General features: G+C 30.2%; 1 protein-coding gene across 10 annotated transcripts in view; it reads left to right on the forward strand.

Moving 5' to 3' along the window:
* LOC124529807 (neuronal acetylcholine receptor subunit alpha-7) overlaps positions 1 to 11008 on the forward strand; it is a 117023-nt gene extending 106015 nt beyond the window's left edge. For 3 of the 10 annotated variants that reach the window (XM_047103733.1, XM_047103727.1, XM_047103775.1), the window contains 7 exons: positions 1056 to 1131; positions 1250 to 1444; positions 2281 to 2367; positions 5243 to 5352; positions 5623 to 5849; positions 6056 to 6259; positions 6378 to 11008. In XM_047103733.1, the coding sequence (XP_046959689.1) occupies positions 1056 to 1131; positions 1250 to 1444; positions 2281 to 2367; positions 5243 to 5352; positions 5623 to 5849; positions 6056 to 6259; positions 6378 to 6462 (984 nt within the window). In that variant the 3' untranslated portion in view covers positions 6463 to 11008. Of the gene's footprint in view, positions 1 to 1055; positions 1132 to 1249; positions 1445 to 2280; positions 2368 to 3746; positions 3834 to 5242; positions 5353 to 5622; positions 5850 to 6055; positions 6260 to 6377 lie in introns of all 10 variants that reach the window. The other 7 variants (XM_047103760.1, XM_047103752.1, XM_047103782.1 and 4 more) reach the window with 4 other exon arrangements.
* The last annotated feature ends 8683 nt before the right edge of the window (positions 11009 to 19691 follow it).

Genomic DNA, 19691 nt, shown 5'->3' on the forward strand with positions numbered 1-19691 from the left:
TATTCCATAGAAAATACAACATTTTGATATAAAATCATCTAAAGTATTAAATTTAAATATTTTTGGGAATGACTTATATATAGTTGGGTTGTAATTTTTATGTTTCCATTTCACATTGAAAATATATTAGTACTTATACTCATTTTCATGTATTGATTAAAATGTCAAGTACTAATACAATTAAATTAAAATTTAAGAAATATAGTTTTAGTTTTACAATTATTAAAGTTATTAATTAAAATTCAAATGAAAGAATCTCCGTAGATTAGATTAGGTAACATTAGGTACAGTTGACCATTAAGGGAATCATGTGATAAACCAGACGGATATTATATATCCTAAAAGTTTTGTATGTACTATTTTGCATGATGCAAATAAAAGAGAACAACACAAAGCACTTCCTAATAAAATTATGTACCGATCTATATTTATTCTGCCATTCGGATACGCGTACTAAAATAAATTATATTAAAATGAAAACCATTTCTTTAATGAAATATATAATATTGGTTTCATAATTTAATATCCGAATTAAAGAAATGATTTTTAATTTTAATTTTAGTATAAATTTATTTTGTATATAAATACTATTTTTGGTATTTTTAAGCATGACAAATTTCGTCTGTTTTTAGTACAAATTAAAAAAAAACGCCTGTGTACATTATTTTAATGACATAGTTTTTATGGAGTTTGGTTTTATAATTTAATACAAACTTGTATTATATTATTTTTTAAGAATTTAGCACAATCTAGATGATTTATCTATCGGATAACTATTTATTGCTGTATTTTTCTGTATATATATATCAGCGTAAATCCGTTTGGCAGTTATTAGGATAATAATATAAATACCAGCATGTTTTCTTTATCATTAACTTTTTTATTGTCATCGATTAAATATCCCAATCTAAATTATGTTTATTATAATAGTATTTATATTGTAATGTTAAATAAAATAGGATTGCGGATTGTGCATGTGTTTAAGAAGTAGTGTTTTCGTAGTTTCGAACATTTACAGTTTATTGACCTTTACTAATTATAATCTGCACTAACAGCTGGATCTGGTGTTAAAGGATGAAGCAGGAGGTGACTTATCTGATTTTATAACGAACGGAGAATGGTATTTAATAGGTAAGAGTTTGAACGTCCACTGTTTAATTTTAGAAATGCTAAGCCTAGTGTAAATCTTTTATAATGTCATTTAAATTCGATATATCACAGATTTAATTGAGAAATGTCACTTTCTCAGGTATGCCAGGGAAGAAGAATACAATAACATACGCTTGCTGTCCAGAACCGTATGTGGACGTGACGTTTACAATTATGATAAGAAGAAGAACGCTATACTATTTCTTCAATTTGATAGTTCCCTGTGTATTGATATCCTCTATGGCCCTTCTCGGGTTCACACTGCCACCTGATTCCGGGGAAAAACTTACACTTGGTGAGTAAAAATTAAAATTAACGACTATTAATTACTAATTTATTTAACAGTATATTGAACTATGGCTCCAACCGATGTCGATGTAGTAATATTTAATGCAATTATTCAATGCACCTATGTGCCTTTATAAACACATACTAATTAGATGTAAACTAAGAATATAGTATGACCTTTTTAGGAAATTTAGTCAATGTTTCTGTTTTATCGAATATGTTGATGTGTTATTAAATAACAGGTGTGACAATATTGTTGTCGTTGACTGTGTTTCTCAACCTGGTGGCTGAAAGTTTGCCTTCTACGTCGGATGCAGTACCTCTGATAGGTATCGCGCTGTAGGAGGCGAATGTGCGCATGCTCTTTCTAGATTTTATGTTTGTAACCCCGCAGGGTCCAACTCTCGGCCCATTTTAATTCATATTCTCCATTTTTGGTGTCATCCGAATTTTGGAAATATTTTTTATTAATATAAATATGAATTTGAAGTCCCGAATACATGAAACATATTTAGTAGTGTATGCCTAAATATTGAATGTTTCTAGAACTTTGCGATGATTGTTTATGTTAGTTGTTTCCCAGTCCACCCATCTTTCAGATTTATCAAAAAGTAAGTATACAGCTACTTTTTCGTGCTTAATTTCATTACAATCATACGAACGACGAATTTGTAATAGGGAATCATTATATACGGTTAGCAAATAAATATTTAAATACAATAGCGCGTATTGGAGAGTTGTGTGACACACGGTTTTTGTTAAAACGAAGGTAAATCGGATCGAACAGTAAATCGGATCGAATCCAAAACTACCTTGTAGGGTTAACTATTCTTTTGATTTCAGGAGTCACTATTCTTCTATCGCTGACGGTGTTCCTCAACCTGGTTGCCGAGACCCTGCCGCAGGTCTCCGACGCAATTCCCCTGTTAGGTACACTGTCCAGGCAAAAACGAGTTCCTACCTCAAATTCCCCCGATTACTTCTGTTCGCAACCAAGACTCCAATATGTTCTTTTTATTTATTTAAGCTTTAAACCACTTTATTTTCGTTCAATTATTTCAACATTATTTTTTTATCCTATTAAATTGATATACTAAACATATTATTTTAAAACATTACAAGGAGTAAATTATGTACAGTAAAAAGTAGAATGGTAAATATATAATTAAAAACATCCTTTTCTTCACAAATAATCACAGGTTTCTATGTTGTGACAAGTTTTGTTTTAGAAGAATTATTACGAGTACATGCTTTTGCCTGTCAATCAATAATATCACTTTACTGTTTTGAATAAATCTGAATAAAACCACTCATCTCATTGTAGCTAAAAGTTCTATGATGTAATTTGTAATATGTGTTGAAATAAATAATTAATCTTGGAATCGATTCCGCACGTCATTACAATATAGATATTGCATATTGAATTAATTAAATAAAAGATTAGCGTTTATTTTGTAGTATTAAAATTAAATGAAATTGATTTTGGATTGTAGCGCATAAATATGTATATATTTGATGCATAATAAAAAGCAAATGCATGACATGCAGGACCGGATTATCCATTAGGCTGTTTGGGCAGCCGTCAAGGGGCCCCGCATGGACCAGGGACCCAGGCAGGTCACATATTGGGAAAACTTTGAAATCTTATCTTTCTCTCATATTTAAATTAGTAGCATACCATAGCAATTTTGTAAAAAATCTTTATTATCAATTGAATTGTGGTAAGAATATTTTCGTAAGTTAGTAAAGGTTAAAGGGGCCCTGAGAAGCGCATTGCCGACATGGTTAATCCGGCCCGGATGGCATGGTGAAATACACATGTTTATGTATGCATATAAGGTAAGTCTTTGTTATATATATTATTTAAATTATTTATTAAAATACGTAATCGATTCCATGGTTCCATCATCTGTGTTGTGTTATTTGTGTTTTTATATTTGAAATTGATAATTATTATTCGATTGCCGATCCTTTAATTGTATTTTTGGATACTTGGAGGGTGGTTTGATATGATTCGTTCGAATATATTTTCGATACATTTTTGTGTTACGATTTAAACTAAAATATATAATATGAAAATTAAAAAAATAAACACTAAATAAAACTACCTAAAACAGTATCTGCATGACTACTTCGTTCTATTTTGTTTATTATTTCACTTGTAACCTTTTTACCGACACAGCCCACGAACAGGTGTTTTCTAAAGCCGATACAAAGTGTCATTCGATATGGAATCAGATGTTAACTGATCTGCGTTACGAAACAGTTGTAATAAGACATTTATCATGGAATTGTATTGGTCTTTCCAGGTGTTACAATTCTCCTGTCGCAAACTGTTTTCTCTCTATTGGTGGGGCACGTCATCACTAAAACCTCTGAGGCGATCCCCCTAATAGGTGAGAAATTCGTGTTTGCTTGTGATTAAATTAAAACAATAATAAAAAAAACTAATAAATTAAATTAATATGTGAATAGATCTTCTAAAAATATATCAATAGGGAATGCTTCAGAGGAATTGTTTCTCAATTCAATTTAAATAAATTTACTTTAACATATTTAATTGCAACATTTCCTCTATTCATTCCTGTATCGAAAAATGTTAACAACGACCTAAATAGTATGCTTGAATGAATCTAATCTATCTAAAAAGTATAGAGCCTTAACCTTTTTTACTTTTAATTGCATTTTAGAAATTCAAGATGGAATTAATGTGCTTTAAGAGTTGCTAATGCTCGGAATGAGTATGGCGGCTACACAGCTATGTATGTTTAAATTCATCTCTATCTTTCAAACTACCAAAAATCTCAAGGTACTTTCAAACTGGCCTCCAATCTTGATCAACTTCTTGTAATGTATTAAAATGATTTTGCCTTTTAGTTCTTCTTTCACCACAATTGACACCGTTATCTTTTTCATTAATTGTATTTTTTGTTCACATGAAACAAATGTAATTAGGTTACAAATAACGCTATTTTGAGCATGTTCTTAATGTGTTACATAACAGAATTACATAATGCACAACTCTCCTTGATTTTAAAAATAAACTTTATTATTAAATACAATAGAGTTGCTTTTAGATAAAAGTGAGCTGAAAACATTTCGTTAGCGAGGATCCAGCCTCCAAGTATCTTTTTAACGTACGTCTTATATATTTGTTTTGTATCCATGATTTTATGTTGCAATAAGATCATTAGGATTTTTTCTTTTAATGCGCATAAATATATAAAATAATGTGTTTATTGAATTATATATTTGTAATGATTTATTCTTTACTCTAATGATGTTATTGTAATATTAGTGTTTTTTATTTAACATTATTTTAGAAATATAATAAATTATTTTGTATTCAAATTAAAAAGTATTTTTAAATTTCTTAGAGCTTTCTATTTTTATATTGTAACCAATTAATATATATCAGCATAACACCCTTTAAGTTTTGTTCCTATTTCAAATTATATGTTAATAAAATTAAATAATACGACGAAGAATAATTTAGAGCATGTTAGCTTGCACGTACTTTTGTTTAGTTGTAGTTAACATATAGAAAGTATGAATCTTCTTTTTTACATTGAACAAATCTTAATATATAAATTCAAAGTTAATGAGACATAATACTTAAAAGTACTTAATTTTCTCCTTATTTTTATAATTTATTTATTCCTTTCTACTTTTAAACTTTTAATATTAAATGTGTGTAAATAATACAAGTTGTACATATAATTCATTAAAAAAAAAAATTAAATAAAAAAGTTAAATCATTATTATTTATGATCTGTTATTGAAATTGTAATCTTCTGAATAACAGGGACTTACTTCAACTGCATCATGTTTATGGTGGCTTCATCTGTGGTGCTAACTGTCGTCGTTTTAAATTATCACCATCGAACAGCAGACATACATGAAATGCCTCAATGGGTAAGACATCCTTTGAAAAAATATGAATGGCATTTTTATTACATGAGTAAATTTTGAATCCAAATTCTATAGAAATTTTGGCATTTTAGTTGAGCCAAGTATGCCAAGATTAACTTGTCAATGCCACTTGGTGTAAGTTTGACATTCAAATAAGTTTTTTTTGGGCTAATGTTACTTTTTTAGTTACTATTGGTGTCATACTCAATAAAATGAATAATTTAATAATAAAAATTGGTATAATTATAAAAATAAATCAATTTGTTCGTTTAGATAAAAACAGTGTTCCTACAATGGCTGCCATGGATCTTGCGCATGTCGAGACCAGGGAAGAAAATAACTAGGAAAACAATAATGATGTCGAATAGAATGAGAGAGTTAGAGTTAAAAGAGCGTTCGTCCAAATCTCTACTAGCCAACGTATTGGATATAGATGATGACTTTAGACATGTGCCACCACCACCGAATAGTACGGCGTCTACAGGGAACTTAGGACCGGGGTAAGACAGTGTAGTACATTAAGCATCACCTAGAGTATATATGAAATATATTGGAGGTATTTGAAAGAAATTTGAATGAAATTTCATTTTTTAATGTGTTGCTAAACCTGGGGAATAAGTCGAAATTTTACTTTCCTCTTATGTTTGTTACACATTAATTAATTATTTTTATCATTCGAATTCTAGCAATTGACTCTTTTTAACAGATGTTCAATATTTAGAACGGATTTTCGTCGTTCGTTCGTCCGACCGTCGACCATGGAAGACGTCGGTGGTGGTCTCGGGAGCCACCATCGAGAACTACACTTAATCTTAAGGGAGTTGCAATTCATCACGGCAAGGATGAAAAAAGCAGACGAAGAAGCCGAACTTATAAGCGATTGGAAATTCGCAGCGATGGTAGTGGACAGGTAAATTTCGCAGACCTTCAGTATTTTCAGTATTAAAAGTCATGGAAGTGCAATATGAAAGTTAAATTTATAGGTAGTACAAGTTGGTGATGTTATAGATGACTTGTATGATCAACAGGTTCTGTCTGTTCGTGTTCACGCTCTTTACGATCATCGCGACGGTGGCTGTGCTGCTGTCGGCACCGCATATCATCGTACAGTGAACAGCGAATCTAGTCCCTTAATGCAACTACGAGAGAACTAATTTAGTTATAAAATGTAATTATAATTATGTATAGTAATATAATTAATTACATTGATACGTGGTTCAAACGCACACGTCTCTTAAACTAAGTCGGAAGACGGTAAACGTGAAAACTTTAAAACATTACACTTAGCTTAGTTAAGTCCAGCATTAATATTATAAAAGAATTGTGATGTTGACTAGGGAGTAATACATATAAATGTTGACGTATAATTTGTTAAATATATAATTATATTTCTAATAAATACGGTTAAATATATGACTAAAATGTTTAGTTAAAATATTTTAAATGGCAAGCGTGAATCAGACTTACTTTGGTTCATTATATACAACAATCCGCATATTATTTAAAGTATTGATATCTTTTGATACATAAGAAATATATCTGCTGTACTTAGGTGATTTTGATACATGATTTTTATTAGATTTCATTCTGAATAAAATTATTTCAGAGTATTAACATCAGTGGGAATGACTACATTTATCGAAGTGTAATAGGAAATCAGACATGCGAATCCTTTAAGCAAATGAGGGATCACTATCAATGACATTACCGTAGGGAGTTAAGTAATGTACATAACATAAACTATATTAGAATCATAATAGATACAAGTATCGGGTCACGTTAAGGTTATTTTGTTTTGTAATATCATCGGAGTCGGTCGTTGATACTTGGATTTCCAGTCCAGATCAAGATACCGTGCGATATCGGGAATTGGTAACGTCTGTGGAATTGAACCAGATTAAATAAGTAAAAGGAACCAAAGTAACGGTAGAATAGCAAGTAGATACGCGTATAAAATAATTTTAAATGAAAAATACTTAAATTCGTGAAATAAATTAAATTGTGTATTAATTTAAGTTTGGATGAGGAGACTCGTCTAAATTTTGGTACGACGTGTGTTGATGCGAATAAATAATTAGGATCAGATATGTTTAAATGAGAATACTAGATGCGTTCGGTTCAATAGATGACCCTTTAACTAGTTGCAATGTATCACGCTGCTGAAGATTATAATGTATCGTGTGTATGATTTTATACGGAGATATGTATATACAATGCGGGTTTGATGTACCGTCATTTAGGTTTTTAATAGCAATGAATAAATATGAAATGCGAAGCGACGTTCTAAATATGTAGGCGAATACCCAGGAGATAGCGTGATTGTCACTCAACAGTTACAGGAACTGCGTTGAGTGACGATGCTATCTTTGTTTCGGGTGAAAAATCCTTTAGCACTTACTGTAGTTATAGTAACTATTGTAATTTAGATAAATTACGTAATTATAACATTTATTCACGTCTTTATCTATGTCCGTTCCTCAATTTCGCTCTTATAGGTGTCGTGATAGCCTAGTCAGTGTCGTGTCTCTTAATTAATTAAGGCTACCGTGTTACTATAAGGAAGCTCACTTACTTTAGTGATTTAAATAAAATTAAACAAATCGTATCATTGTGTTCTTTCAAATCAAGCATTACTCTTTGTATTTATTGTGTTTTTGCTGTAATTGAATTTTCGCTTCTATTTCTATTATTTAATTATTTGACCGAATTGTTATTCCAGTTTTAAAAAAAATAATTGCTTCAAAAGTTTATTATTTGTTATATATTAGAATGTTTCTTAACTGTTATTCACATAATTAAATTGTTAATTTTATCATATACTGTATGGTGCTCAGATTATATCAATATTGCTGTTTTCTTTGTATATAAAATAATTTCATTTCCGATTACTTGAATATTGTAAAATTGTAATTGAGAATTCTCATGACCTTTGTATTATCAGTAAATATAACAGTATTAATAAATTATATTCGTCTTCGCAAGCGATGAAAAATAATAATCGATATATATATAAATTAGATTTGTTAGTGCCAAAGTTTAGGATTTATAAAATTGAATTAAGTTGGTTTTTAGGATTATAAATTATAAAGGTAACGTTGAAAGTTTTATTGTAAAAATTAAAAAAAAAAAAAACGAAATAGTGTATTTGTTAATATAATTTAAAGTTAACATTGTAAACACATTGGGCCGCACCTACGGGGTCATTCAGCCAATTTTAAAAGCTTAGTTTATTTTAAAAAATAAATAATTAAGAGGTTGTGAAAAGGTTTTAAAAGCCCGTAGGTTGCGATTCTATGTTTGATAAACTATACATTTAAAAAAGTGTAGAATTGAATCTACGTATAAAATAAAAAGAATAATTCAAACGCCTGCTCGGGACCGGGTGGGATATAAACGTTAAAAGTGAACTGATGCATTACAACACTCTTTCATCTGCAGTGCTTTACTTTACATATTAAAAAATGCTTTTGCTTTAATGCTCATTGAAAGAATAGTAATAATATCCACATTACATTCATTAAGTGCCACTTATTTAGAGATCTGTCATATAACTGCGATACGAAGGAGTTTTTAATGAAGAAATGAAAAATTAACACTGGCTATATGTAATTTGTTCTTTTTTTTTACTTAATTAAAAAAGTCGCTGTATCAAAAAGAGGTTAGTGTCGAGCGTGTTTGTGGGTGATCATTTAGATAAAATAAGGAAATAAAGCTGCCATATTGACGTGTATTTTAAATATTTTGTATAATCACCGATTTAGATAAATACGACATTTGATAATATTCTAAGAACGCTTGACGGTTATTTAAAAAATATTTTTCGCAATTTATGCTGCCTGTACTTATAAAGGAACATTTCTTCATCATCAATTTAAACGTTTTTACTTCTACACATAACAATTTCATGCACTTATACCAAAAATTCTTAAATGTATTTAAATTTGAAAAATATTTTGGTGTAAATTTATGTTTAATATTTAACAATATATGCGTGAGGCGGTATTGTTTGTGTAGTATTTTGAAATAAAAAATTCACTGAATTACATCTAAATTCATTACAATTTTCTTCAATTAAACTGATATAAATCTTTAAAAAATAAATTGATAAACCCTATGCAAACTCATTTGTACGTCATTTAGAAAAAAATACAGATTATAATTTAAAAAAAAAAAAACTACACAAACAGAACTATATATGCATATTGCACAACCGAAACTAAATGCTTTAATTATAAAACAGGTATTTTTGACTTTCATGTATATTTATCACTATTTCTGTATTTCTGATACCTGTAGTCTAAGATTTCACGATCGAATCTTTGTTAAATATAAGGTTCGTATCTCATCAACGCGAAATTATCGACTAATATTTCATTAAAATGTTCATACATATTAAATTTCTATGTATAAGTAGTTATCATGCGTAATCAAAATGAAAATAAAATGTTGAAATAGTTTTCATGGTAACTTTGAAGTACAGATAAAAAATAAATAATAAAGTCGTAACGAATACATAACGTAATCTACCTTTAAATCTTTGTGTCATAAATAAAATTATAGATGGCAATATCAGGGAAAATTATATCTTCTGCTATATTCCAGACTATCGCGGAACATTTACTATTAAATTAAATTATTTATATTTCTGTTTTCAAAAATATAAAGCGTAACGCTAATTTAGCATTGATTTAATGTTTCACAATATTCATTTATTTGAAATATATTATGATGTCAAAAATGTTAATGGATTTAAATGACTAATCAAAAATCTTAATTCATCGAATTTTAAATCCACACAAGGATTAATTAAAGATTAGACAATAAAATCATCGAAGCTAAATTGAGTTCCAAAGCAAATATCACAGATATTGGAACAAAAGCGAGGGATGCAATTACGATTAAAACGAGATAAGATATTGGATACACAGTTCATATGGTATTGGCTACTCCATGCCAAACCGATGCCAAGTTTACAATTTCAATTCAATTTTAAGCAAATGGTTTCGTTAGTGGAAACATTTCGATGAATTCTGGTTGAATTTTATAGATGATTTTCGGTCTTTAATAAGTAAACATTTTGGGTCTCTCAAAATAAATAAAAAAGTTATTGACAAATGATTTCAAAGTTGCCATGTTTACACTCAAAGCTACTTAAAATAATTTATTCCTTAATTTTATCTATGCAGCTTTTTTGTAGTCATCGTTCGTATGTCTAAGTTAAGATCGCAAATATAAGAAAAAATAAAAAATTCAATGATTTAGACAGATTATAAGATATTTAATTGTTTTAAATAGATGACTACAAAAACAAGATACGTTTCATCAATCGATTTCAATTATCATGATCACGATCACACATCGTATAATTTATTTTTCTATGCCTTCACATAATACTCCACATTGTGTTCCTGTGGCTTATCCATAGTCGAAAATAATTAATTAAAATTAATTAAAAAAAATATATGACTGCAGGTAAGATAAAAATACTACCGAGAGTAATGTAAGTTTTTAAATGAAAGCCCCTATGGAGGTTTTTTATAATAGTCGTCATTATAAAAATACAAAGGTAAATTTGTAAAGATTATTAAAAACTCAACGGGTAATACATTTATTCGTTAAATTGACTAAGTAGTATTCGATTTGTATAAAACTAAAATTAAAGCAATCTGATTTATACTAAAACATTGTTTTATTTATTTGTGTCAACCCTCTCTGCAAACAGGTTACGGAAAAAACCTTATTGTCCTTTGTTTTTTGAGCCTTGAAAAATAATCATGGAGATAATATATTTTCCTTAAAATTTTTAATAAGTTTTATGATCTCTATTGACCAGTGTGAGCATCTTGCTACTTATAAACCTGCAAGCTGACAATAATAATTATCTTAATTTTGAGCCACTTTCTACACGAGATGAGACTTTTTAAATCTGTTTTAACTTTGCCTTTACTCGATGTTTTTGCTTAATATTAACTGATTTGAAGGCTTTTTTTTTAACACAAATATTAAATTTAAATTTTAAATTAGCAAAAATATGTAACTTTAATTTTTTAGAAATGTAAATGGGTGATCTGATAGAGTGTTATCAATTATTAAACATTCCTTAAATCACATAAAACACCCTGGGAACCAAGTTGTTACACTGACTCGCTCACTCTTCAAACTGGTATCTACTGTTTTTGCAAAACGCCTGGCAGCAACTGTAGAAATGCCTACACTAGTACTGTTTAGAACAACTATGACAATAAGTGGTCACTTAAAGGCAAGATATTATTAAATATTTTAAGTATGAAACCCGAATTCGAATATTGGTGATAATGTATTTAATACTTTATTGCTCATACCTTACAACAAATAGTAAGACATGTTCAACTCTTTATACGGTTTCTTATATTTTACGAATCGTTGGTGTGAAAAGAGTGGCGGATAATTTTTAATTTAGAGTAAGGAGTTAATGTTTTTATATATTTTTGGAAACAGTTCGTTCGTTTATGAGATACGCTCTGACATTTAAACGTTGAGTAAGAATACAAATACAAAATACATTTAAAATACTGTGTCAAATCGTGTCATATGTATGTCATGTCACTGTTAGGCAAATTCTCCTCTTAGAGATAAGATTGTTAGAATTTATTGAACCGAGTAGCACGAGAATTTTAACCACAAATATATGTAACATATAGTCCACTAGTTCTGACTTATTACAAGGTGAATATTAGAATTATTCCAACAGAAAACTTGGTAACACTCATAACTAAGGAGCTCGAGGGATCGATTCATCCCGTCAGCGGCGATATCTCCCACACCTGCCGCCACGTCAGACTGAAGAATTAGAAAACAATTTTATTAAAATCTTCCTTTGTATTTTCTATTTAATATCAGTTAGTTGCATTTGTTTGAAACTTGGACGGAATGAAAATTAGATTGAAATTCAAAATGAAAAATGTTTTCTTGTTCCCCAATTCATCTTTTGGACGTGAGAAAACCAGTAGAGATGAAATATGTTGGAAATATTGTCATGATGTGGAAAATTCTGAGAAAAGTAATATTTATTTGTCTAGTAGTGAAATATTGAAATACCAGTAACACTATACAGTGATTTAGATTTTATGTTTGTATTAAATGTAAATAATCACATTAAACATGCAACACAAGCGTGACATTATTTATGAAAATGAGTTTTAGACTGATGCAATGAGGAAACGTTACTTGGTTAAGTATATTTTCTTATCCTTCTTCTCAAAATTCATAATTTTTGGGTTACAGGGAAAAGCCCTATAGATTTACATTTCATTTGTAAATGTTTGGGAGGCAACAGGGAGGTAACATTTGATTTTCTTATTACTTCAAGGCATAACTCAGTATTTGATATTAATTTCAATTTTCTTCCTCCACGAATTCCTTAAAAGAAAAGTCTTGATGGAGATAAGGAATGAAAATATTCCTTTAGAAGTATGGTTCTCAGAGGGTGCGAAACAAAAAAGCCTTCAAAATCGTGGTGCTGTGGACTTCCCGACATCGCGGTAGTGTGGGTGAAATTTTAACTTCTGATGAGAGAAGTGAAAGATGAAATCTCTAACATAAATAAATATTATTAAAAAAAAAAATCACAATAGGATTAAGTTACAATCTATAGATACAAAACTATATCTGATGTTTTTATGATATTAAAAAATATATCGAAATACACAATACCAAGAATCGAAACAAAGAACCCGTTTTCAAGAGCCTTTCTTTTAAACCAGTTATTTGTGCCGTCCGTATTTTTCTTATATCATTTATTTCTTTGCATAAAATGGATACCATTTGCCATAATATGTCGTGTTATTAGTTTCTCAATCATTATTTACAAAATAATTCATAACTTATTCAATTAAATTAAAAGCATTCTATCACCGTAAAATTGTGAATATTAATTGTATTAAACAATTCAATTTGCAAGATTGTAATCTATCGAAAGATTTTGAACAAAGAACTGTTGATAGATTATAAACGTTTAAGTTAGGTTAGTTTTCAATAATTTAATTGAAATTCATTTCAATAGATTATAATCTATCGAAAACTAATGCGTTTGATAGATAACGATTATTTTAAAGTAATTAAAAATCAAATTCACGTTACATTGTTGGCTTAGACAAATAACTCGTTAGCTTATGTAAATTCATATGTGAAGTGCCCTTGTGTGATGTAGTCCAATCACTGCTCCGGTCCCCAGGTACATGGTGTATGTTGCCTATTGCCTATGTTGTTATAAAACTCTGAATTTATTCTGTATTTTATTAGGTTTAAAATTGTGTAAAAAAAATACTACTAAGAAATGTATTTTCGACAAGTGACAGTAAAATTTTACTTTTAATTTCGTTGCTTATTCTTTTAAGATATTTAAAAATCGAATTAGTACAAAAACAAAATATTAAAAATAATTTTCGATGACAGCCTGTTATCGGCAGATGCGAAACATGGATATTAATGGTTTTTAAGATAAGTTATCATTAAATAAAACTAAAAAACAATCAAGAGTAAAAAAAAAAATCATTAATACCATAAATATTATATTTTTTTTATTAAAATAATAATGATCGTATAGTAACAATATATAATATCGTATGCATTATGTGGCTTGTCGATATCTTAGAGTGACTTACGACCGAGGTGCGCCAATGGATGAGTTAAATCAAAAATAACGTTACTCTTGGACCACGATTTCTCCCTTATTTAGAAGGACGAAAGAAAAAGGTACAAGCTTTTTGAACTGCGGCTTAGAAAAATCATAATTTATAGTTCTATTAATAGTAGTAGTAGTTCAATTTATAGTACAGGAAGATTCACCTCCCAACATAAACTGTCAGAAAAGTTAGACAACGAATTGATATCGATACTGTATGGCTCATGGGATATTACTTTGGTTACGTTATTTGTTCTTGCACTAGAAAAGGGAGCTGTCAAAAGTCAGGCTATTTATAATTTTGGAGGTCAACAGGACTATTGGCACGTTTTTAACAAAGTGAAGGATTGGTTACAATTGCGTCACAATCTATTTACAGCAATGTTATGTATATTCAGAATAACATGGGTCACTTTAATCGTATCAGTGGTAATTATTGTATAAACACGGGAAGCGAGGATAAGCTAATAAAGCCAAGTTTCCGTCTCCGCAAAGTCAATAAATCCTTCCTGGTGCAAGGTATTCGTTTCTGTAATAAAATTGCTCAGATATTTTTAACTTTTTTTAAGAAAAGCTTTAAATATGATATAATTCTTGTTAATCGTCAAAACAAAGTCGCTTCCCTGTGTCTGTCCCCATGTATGCTTTGATATTTAAAATTACGCAATGGATTTTAATGCGTTTTTTTACAGAGTGATTCGAGAGGAAGGTTTTTGATTTATGGCCAATATAAAAAAGAAACACTGATAATTTTAGATGTTTCTAATGTGTTGTCGTAAAAAACAAATTCTGCACTATATTTAGTATCAGTATTGACACGGGGTGAAGCCGGGTTGGATCTCTAGTGTCAATTAATTAAAAATAGTGCAGTAGTCAGATATTTATGTTGAAAATAAATATGCTTTATACAAAATTCAAATACAGTTTAGAGGTATCGGTTTACCTATCATTTTAAAATTCGAATGAAAAATTTACCGCATCGTGCCGCGGAAATACGTAAATTGGAGGATGTTTGGGTTACGGATGGGGCAATTTGTGTATTGAAATATTTATTTTGAAAGTTTTCAAATAAATTGTTCGAATTGTTATTATATAACGTAAACTAGAACAGCCTTTTAATGCTCACTTTTGGGATATTATCACTTTTTATTACTCTCAAGGAGTTTAGGAGTATATTCCTATGCAGGAATGTACTCCTAAACTCAAGAGACTCAAGAGAGAGAGCACGCGCTGCTCCTATACGGTTTGATCAACGTATAGTAGAACTAGCAGTTACCCACGGCTTTAGTTAACCACGGCTCGCGGGAGTTGAGTATATTTACAGATTAACTATACCATACTGGTAAGTATTCCATTTCATGCTTTTTACTTAAAAAATGACGGACTTCCATACAAACTGTCAAACTCTATTTCACTCCCTTAGGGCTAGAATTATTAAAAAAAATCTCCTTAAATTACATGGCTCCAACTTTAATAGTTTACGCTCAGCGATAGCGTATCAGTCAGTCAGGACAGATTATTTTATATACTTGTAGAAGGTTTTCGACACATGCAGGTTCATCATGTTGTTTTTCGTCACTCTTAACAATGATCAGTATTTCTTAGTGCTTTACTGTATTGGGGCCCGAAAATTTCAGTTAAGGTGCTCGTGTTCGAGCGACCGTACCAGCTCGGCACTTTAATGGTTTATGGAAGGTAATAATTGAAGAGAAAAGTCGTATTACCTGCGGAAAGGATGAAACGGTATAACGCCAAAATGCTGCTTTCGAAATATCATTTTGAGAAAGGTCTGAAAGTTATCTTATTTTGAACAATAATTCTAAGGGAAAATATTCTGAATCGAGATTTTGTATATTCTACGTACACACTTTAAGCGTAAAAATTTAAAACAGGTGGGAACGCTGGCATATAGTGCACCAGATTTTGGAATAAAGTAAATACTATATTTAACTTAATTAAAACTCAATAGCTAAATGTTTAAACTAAATTGTCAAATATTTGAAATGTTTACAATTACATAAAATATATTATAATAAAACATTAAAACGTGTGATTATGTGATCAACGATTTTAGTCATTAACAGTGAAACTATGAGTAATAATAATAGTTTCACATACCACGGATACACCACTTACCCTTAGAAACCACGATGTTATGTCCCAAATAATAGTAGTATAGTTTTGTAGTCATAGGTTAACCCCATTATATTCAACAATAATTAGCATTATTCTTTAGCAACAGAATATATGATGGTACCTACTTAGATGGATTGAAACCGTTATAATGTTCATTATATATTTTTTTTAAGATTCGTTCTGTTTTTATGACGTCATAGTATTTAAATATACATTGTGTTAGAGATTAATAAAAATAATAGTAATCTTTATTTCTACTTCTTCAAATCGTGCGGAAATCTTAAGCGTACACGGGAAATAAGATCTATACAAAAGTTAATCTCACATAAGCTTGGGACCATCATGATATTGAAAAAATAAAGACCTTTTAAAGCTGGTTTTTTAAAAACTTGAACATGACAAAGTATCATAAGACATTTATCCTTTCCATCCTTAATACTATTATTGAATTTAATTGAATAATTGGAAGCTTACGTATTTTCGTAAATCGAATTTTCTTAGAAGATCCGTAATTTAAAACAAAATATGGTGTTACAAATTGCCAGCAAATTAATTTTAATATTTTTCCTTTATAATATTACAAGTACAGCGAAAATATTAGCCGATAAATTATTTAAAGATTTATTCATAAAAATATATTGTAGTAAAAAAAAAAACAAGCGTTCTTTTCAATTCGGAGAGATGAATTATTATATCTGAAGGTGTATCTTGACCATGGGACCCTGCGTATTAGTCATTCGAATAAAATATTGACACACATCAGTTTTCGGAAGAATTTATTGAAAAAAGAAGTCGCAATGTAATGAAATTTCACGTGATATATCAACGGAATGGTTCCACGCTGGGATATAACTTTCCTATGAATTATAAGACGTTCTTCGTTTTATTTATGATTTCATTCGAGCAGTGCTTCGTATATTCTATTTTTTGACGTTTCTTCAACATTCGATGTAAGAACTAAATGTCCCAGTGAATAGAATACGTGTTTTAACCGATGCTGGCGGGAAGACCATGTTTTCATGCTTTAAATTTTTGTTTTTCTACCAAGTCGTACAGAAGCAGTGTTGTGAAATAAACGAAGTTCGAACAAGAGTAGAATGAATTTTGAATGATGAGGATGCCGTTACCTTTAGAAACTGTGACTTTATTTGTATGTGTTGTTACGATGTATATTCTTATTAGTAGCAACAATTCTTAAGAGAATCTTCAGACGTATTTACTTTTATTTAAAAATGTACTCGGAATTTTAATACCGTTACAAGTTTTTCCATTAAGCAATGCATTACATTTTTCGACGCGATGAAACTGAACAGTAACAGCCGGTAAAGTGCAGGGCTAAGGTCTCCTCTCCCATTGAGAAGAGGGTTTGGAGCATATTCCACCACGCTGTTCCAATGCGGGTTCGTGGGATCTACATGTAGCAGAATTTCGATAAAATTAGACACATGCAGGTTTACTCACGATGTATTCCTTCACCGCCGAGCAAAAGATGAAATATAAACACAAATTAAGCACATATATATAACAATATATATGTGCTTAATTTGTAAAAAAGCACAACTGTGCTTCCCTGGGTTTGAATTCAAAATCATCGGTTAAGATGCACGCGTTCTAACCACTGGGCCATCTCGGCTTATATTCTTGCTGCCACTTAAGTTCATCCTGCGGCAAAGCTTCTTAAAATATGATGTCATTGATTTACTTAATATGCATCTACATTTCGTTCGAAAAATATTTTATTTTGCTTGTGAAGTTTAATCATGCTGATTTATACGTTTATTCTATTCTCCATTACATATTAATCCCATCAAAAACAATACTTGTCAAAAAAACCAAGTCTCGCAACTCAGTTGTTCTACGGTAAAAAGTTGTGAGATCCATGTAATACCAAGTCTTATCCATGTAATACTTAAGCGACTTCCTATCTTAATACGTCCACTCCCTAAGACCATCCAAGACATCGCATGAAAACACGTGTTAATTAAATTATTTAGTGCGATGACCAAGTCAATATATTTATATAAAACATTAAACATTTTTAAAATTGAGATGCGTCACTATAAGATGCTGTCAATTATTACGTAAAAACTTAATGCTTCGAGTACTGAGTTTCCAGACACAATTGATTTTCAATTGTTATGGACCACGATCGTAGTCATAGGGAGTGGACGTATTAAGACAGGAAGTCGCTTAAGTATTACATGGATAAGACTTGGTATTACATGGAGTAGACAAGTATTGTTTTTGATGGGATCTCATTTCTTTTTGTATTTTGTAGACAGTTCTACTTTTTTTCTTTTCGGTACCTTCTACTTATATCTACCAGCAATGAATTTTCTTATAGCCCTCTCTCTGACTTATTAACTTTTCTTATTTTTGTAGGTAGCCTTCCGTTTTCTCTTTTCCGGTAATACTACTTGAGCTTCAGCTACAGTTTTTCTAAGAGCCCACTGCCTGTCTCTATGTGTTTTTCTGGGAGGCCTCGATGTTAAAATTTTTGACAGATCTGGATGGTAAATGATTCTTAGTCTGTTGTATTCACAAATTGAGGATTCCTGCGCTGTAACACTTCCAAAGTCGATATTAATTAGATGTAAACCGCCCAGACTTGGAAATGTCGAAAATGCCACGTAAGCTTGACCGGATGTGAATACTGCAGAACCGATATCCATATTTTATTTATTTATTTTTATGGTATAGGCTGGCGGACGAGCATATGGGCCATCTGATGATAAGTGGTCACCATCGCCCATAGACATTGACGCTGTAAGAATTATTAACTATTCCTTACATCGTCAATGTGCCACCAACCTTGGGAACTAAGATTTTATGTCCCTTGAGCCTGTAGTTACACTGGCTCACTCACCCTTCAGACCGGAACACAACAATACAGAGTACTGTTGTTTGGCGGTAGAATAACTGATGAGTAGGTGGTACCTACCCAGACGGGCTTGCACAAAGCCCTACCACCAAGTAAAATTATGTAATTAATACATTAAAATATTAATATGTATATTATTATTAATAATATATACTATTATTAATAATATTATAAAATAAATTAAAAAATAATAAATAAATACAGGAAAAGCGGTCTTTGGAAATGTAAAGAAACATGGTTATAGTTTTTCAGTCTGGTCTTGTAATGATCTGTGTGCACTAGATGAGAACCTAATTACACAATTAACAAATATTTTCGAAAGCTTATTAATATAATAAATTTATTATATTGTTATTATAATAATATAATAAATAATATCCCTTAATATTTGTATTTTTTTTTAATTTTATCATTTTATTAATTATTTTAGTTTTTCCTTGATTCATAAACTCAAACTCAAACTCAAATTCCTTTATTCAATATAGAAGCATTACACTTACTTATTGATTGTCAAATTAACACTACCACCGGTTCGGAAAAAGGAACACCCTGACCTGAGAAGAACCGGCGAAAGAAACTCAGCGGGTCTTCTTTTTTTGTTATTTTTTTTTGTCAAATTAATAAGATACATAGTAGTATATGATTGAAAATAGCCAGGAGGCG

This window comes from Vanessa cardui, chromosome 1 (assembly GCF_905220365.1).
Source record: "Vanessa cardui chromosome 1, ilVanCard2.1, whole genome shotgun sequence".
In the NCBI taxonomy this organism is placed as follows: Eukaryota; Metazoa; Arthropoda; class Insecta; order Lepidoptera; family Nymphalidae; genus Vanessa; species Vanessa cardui.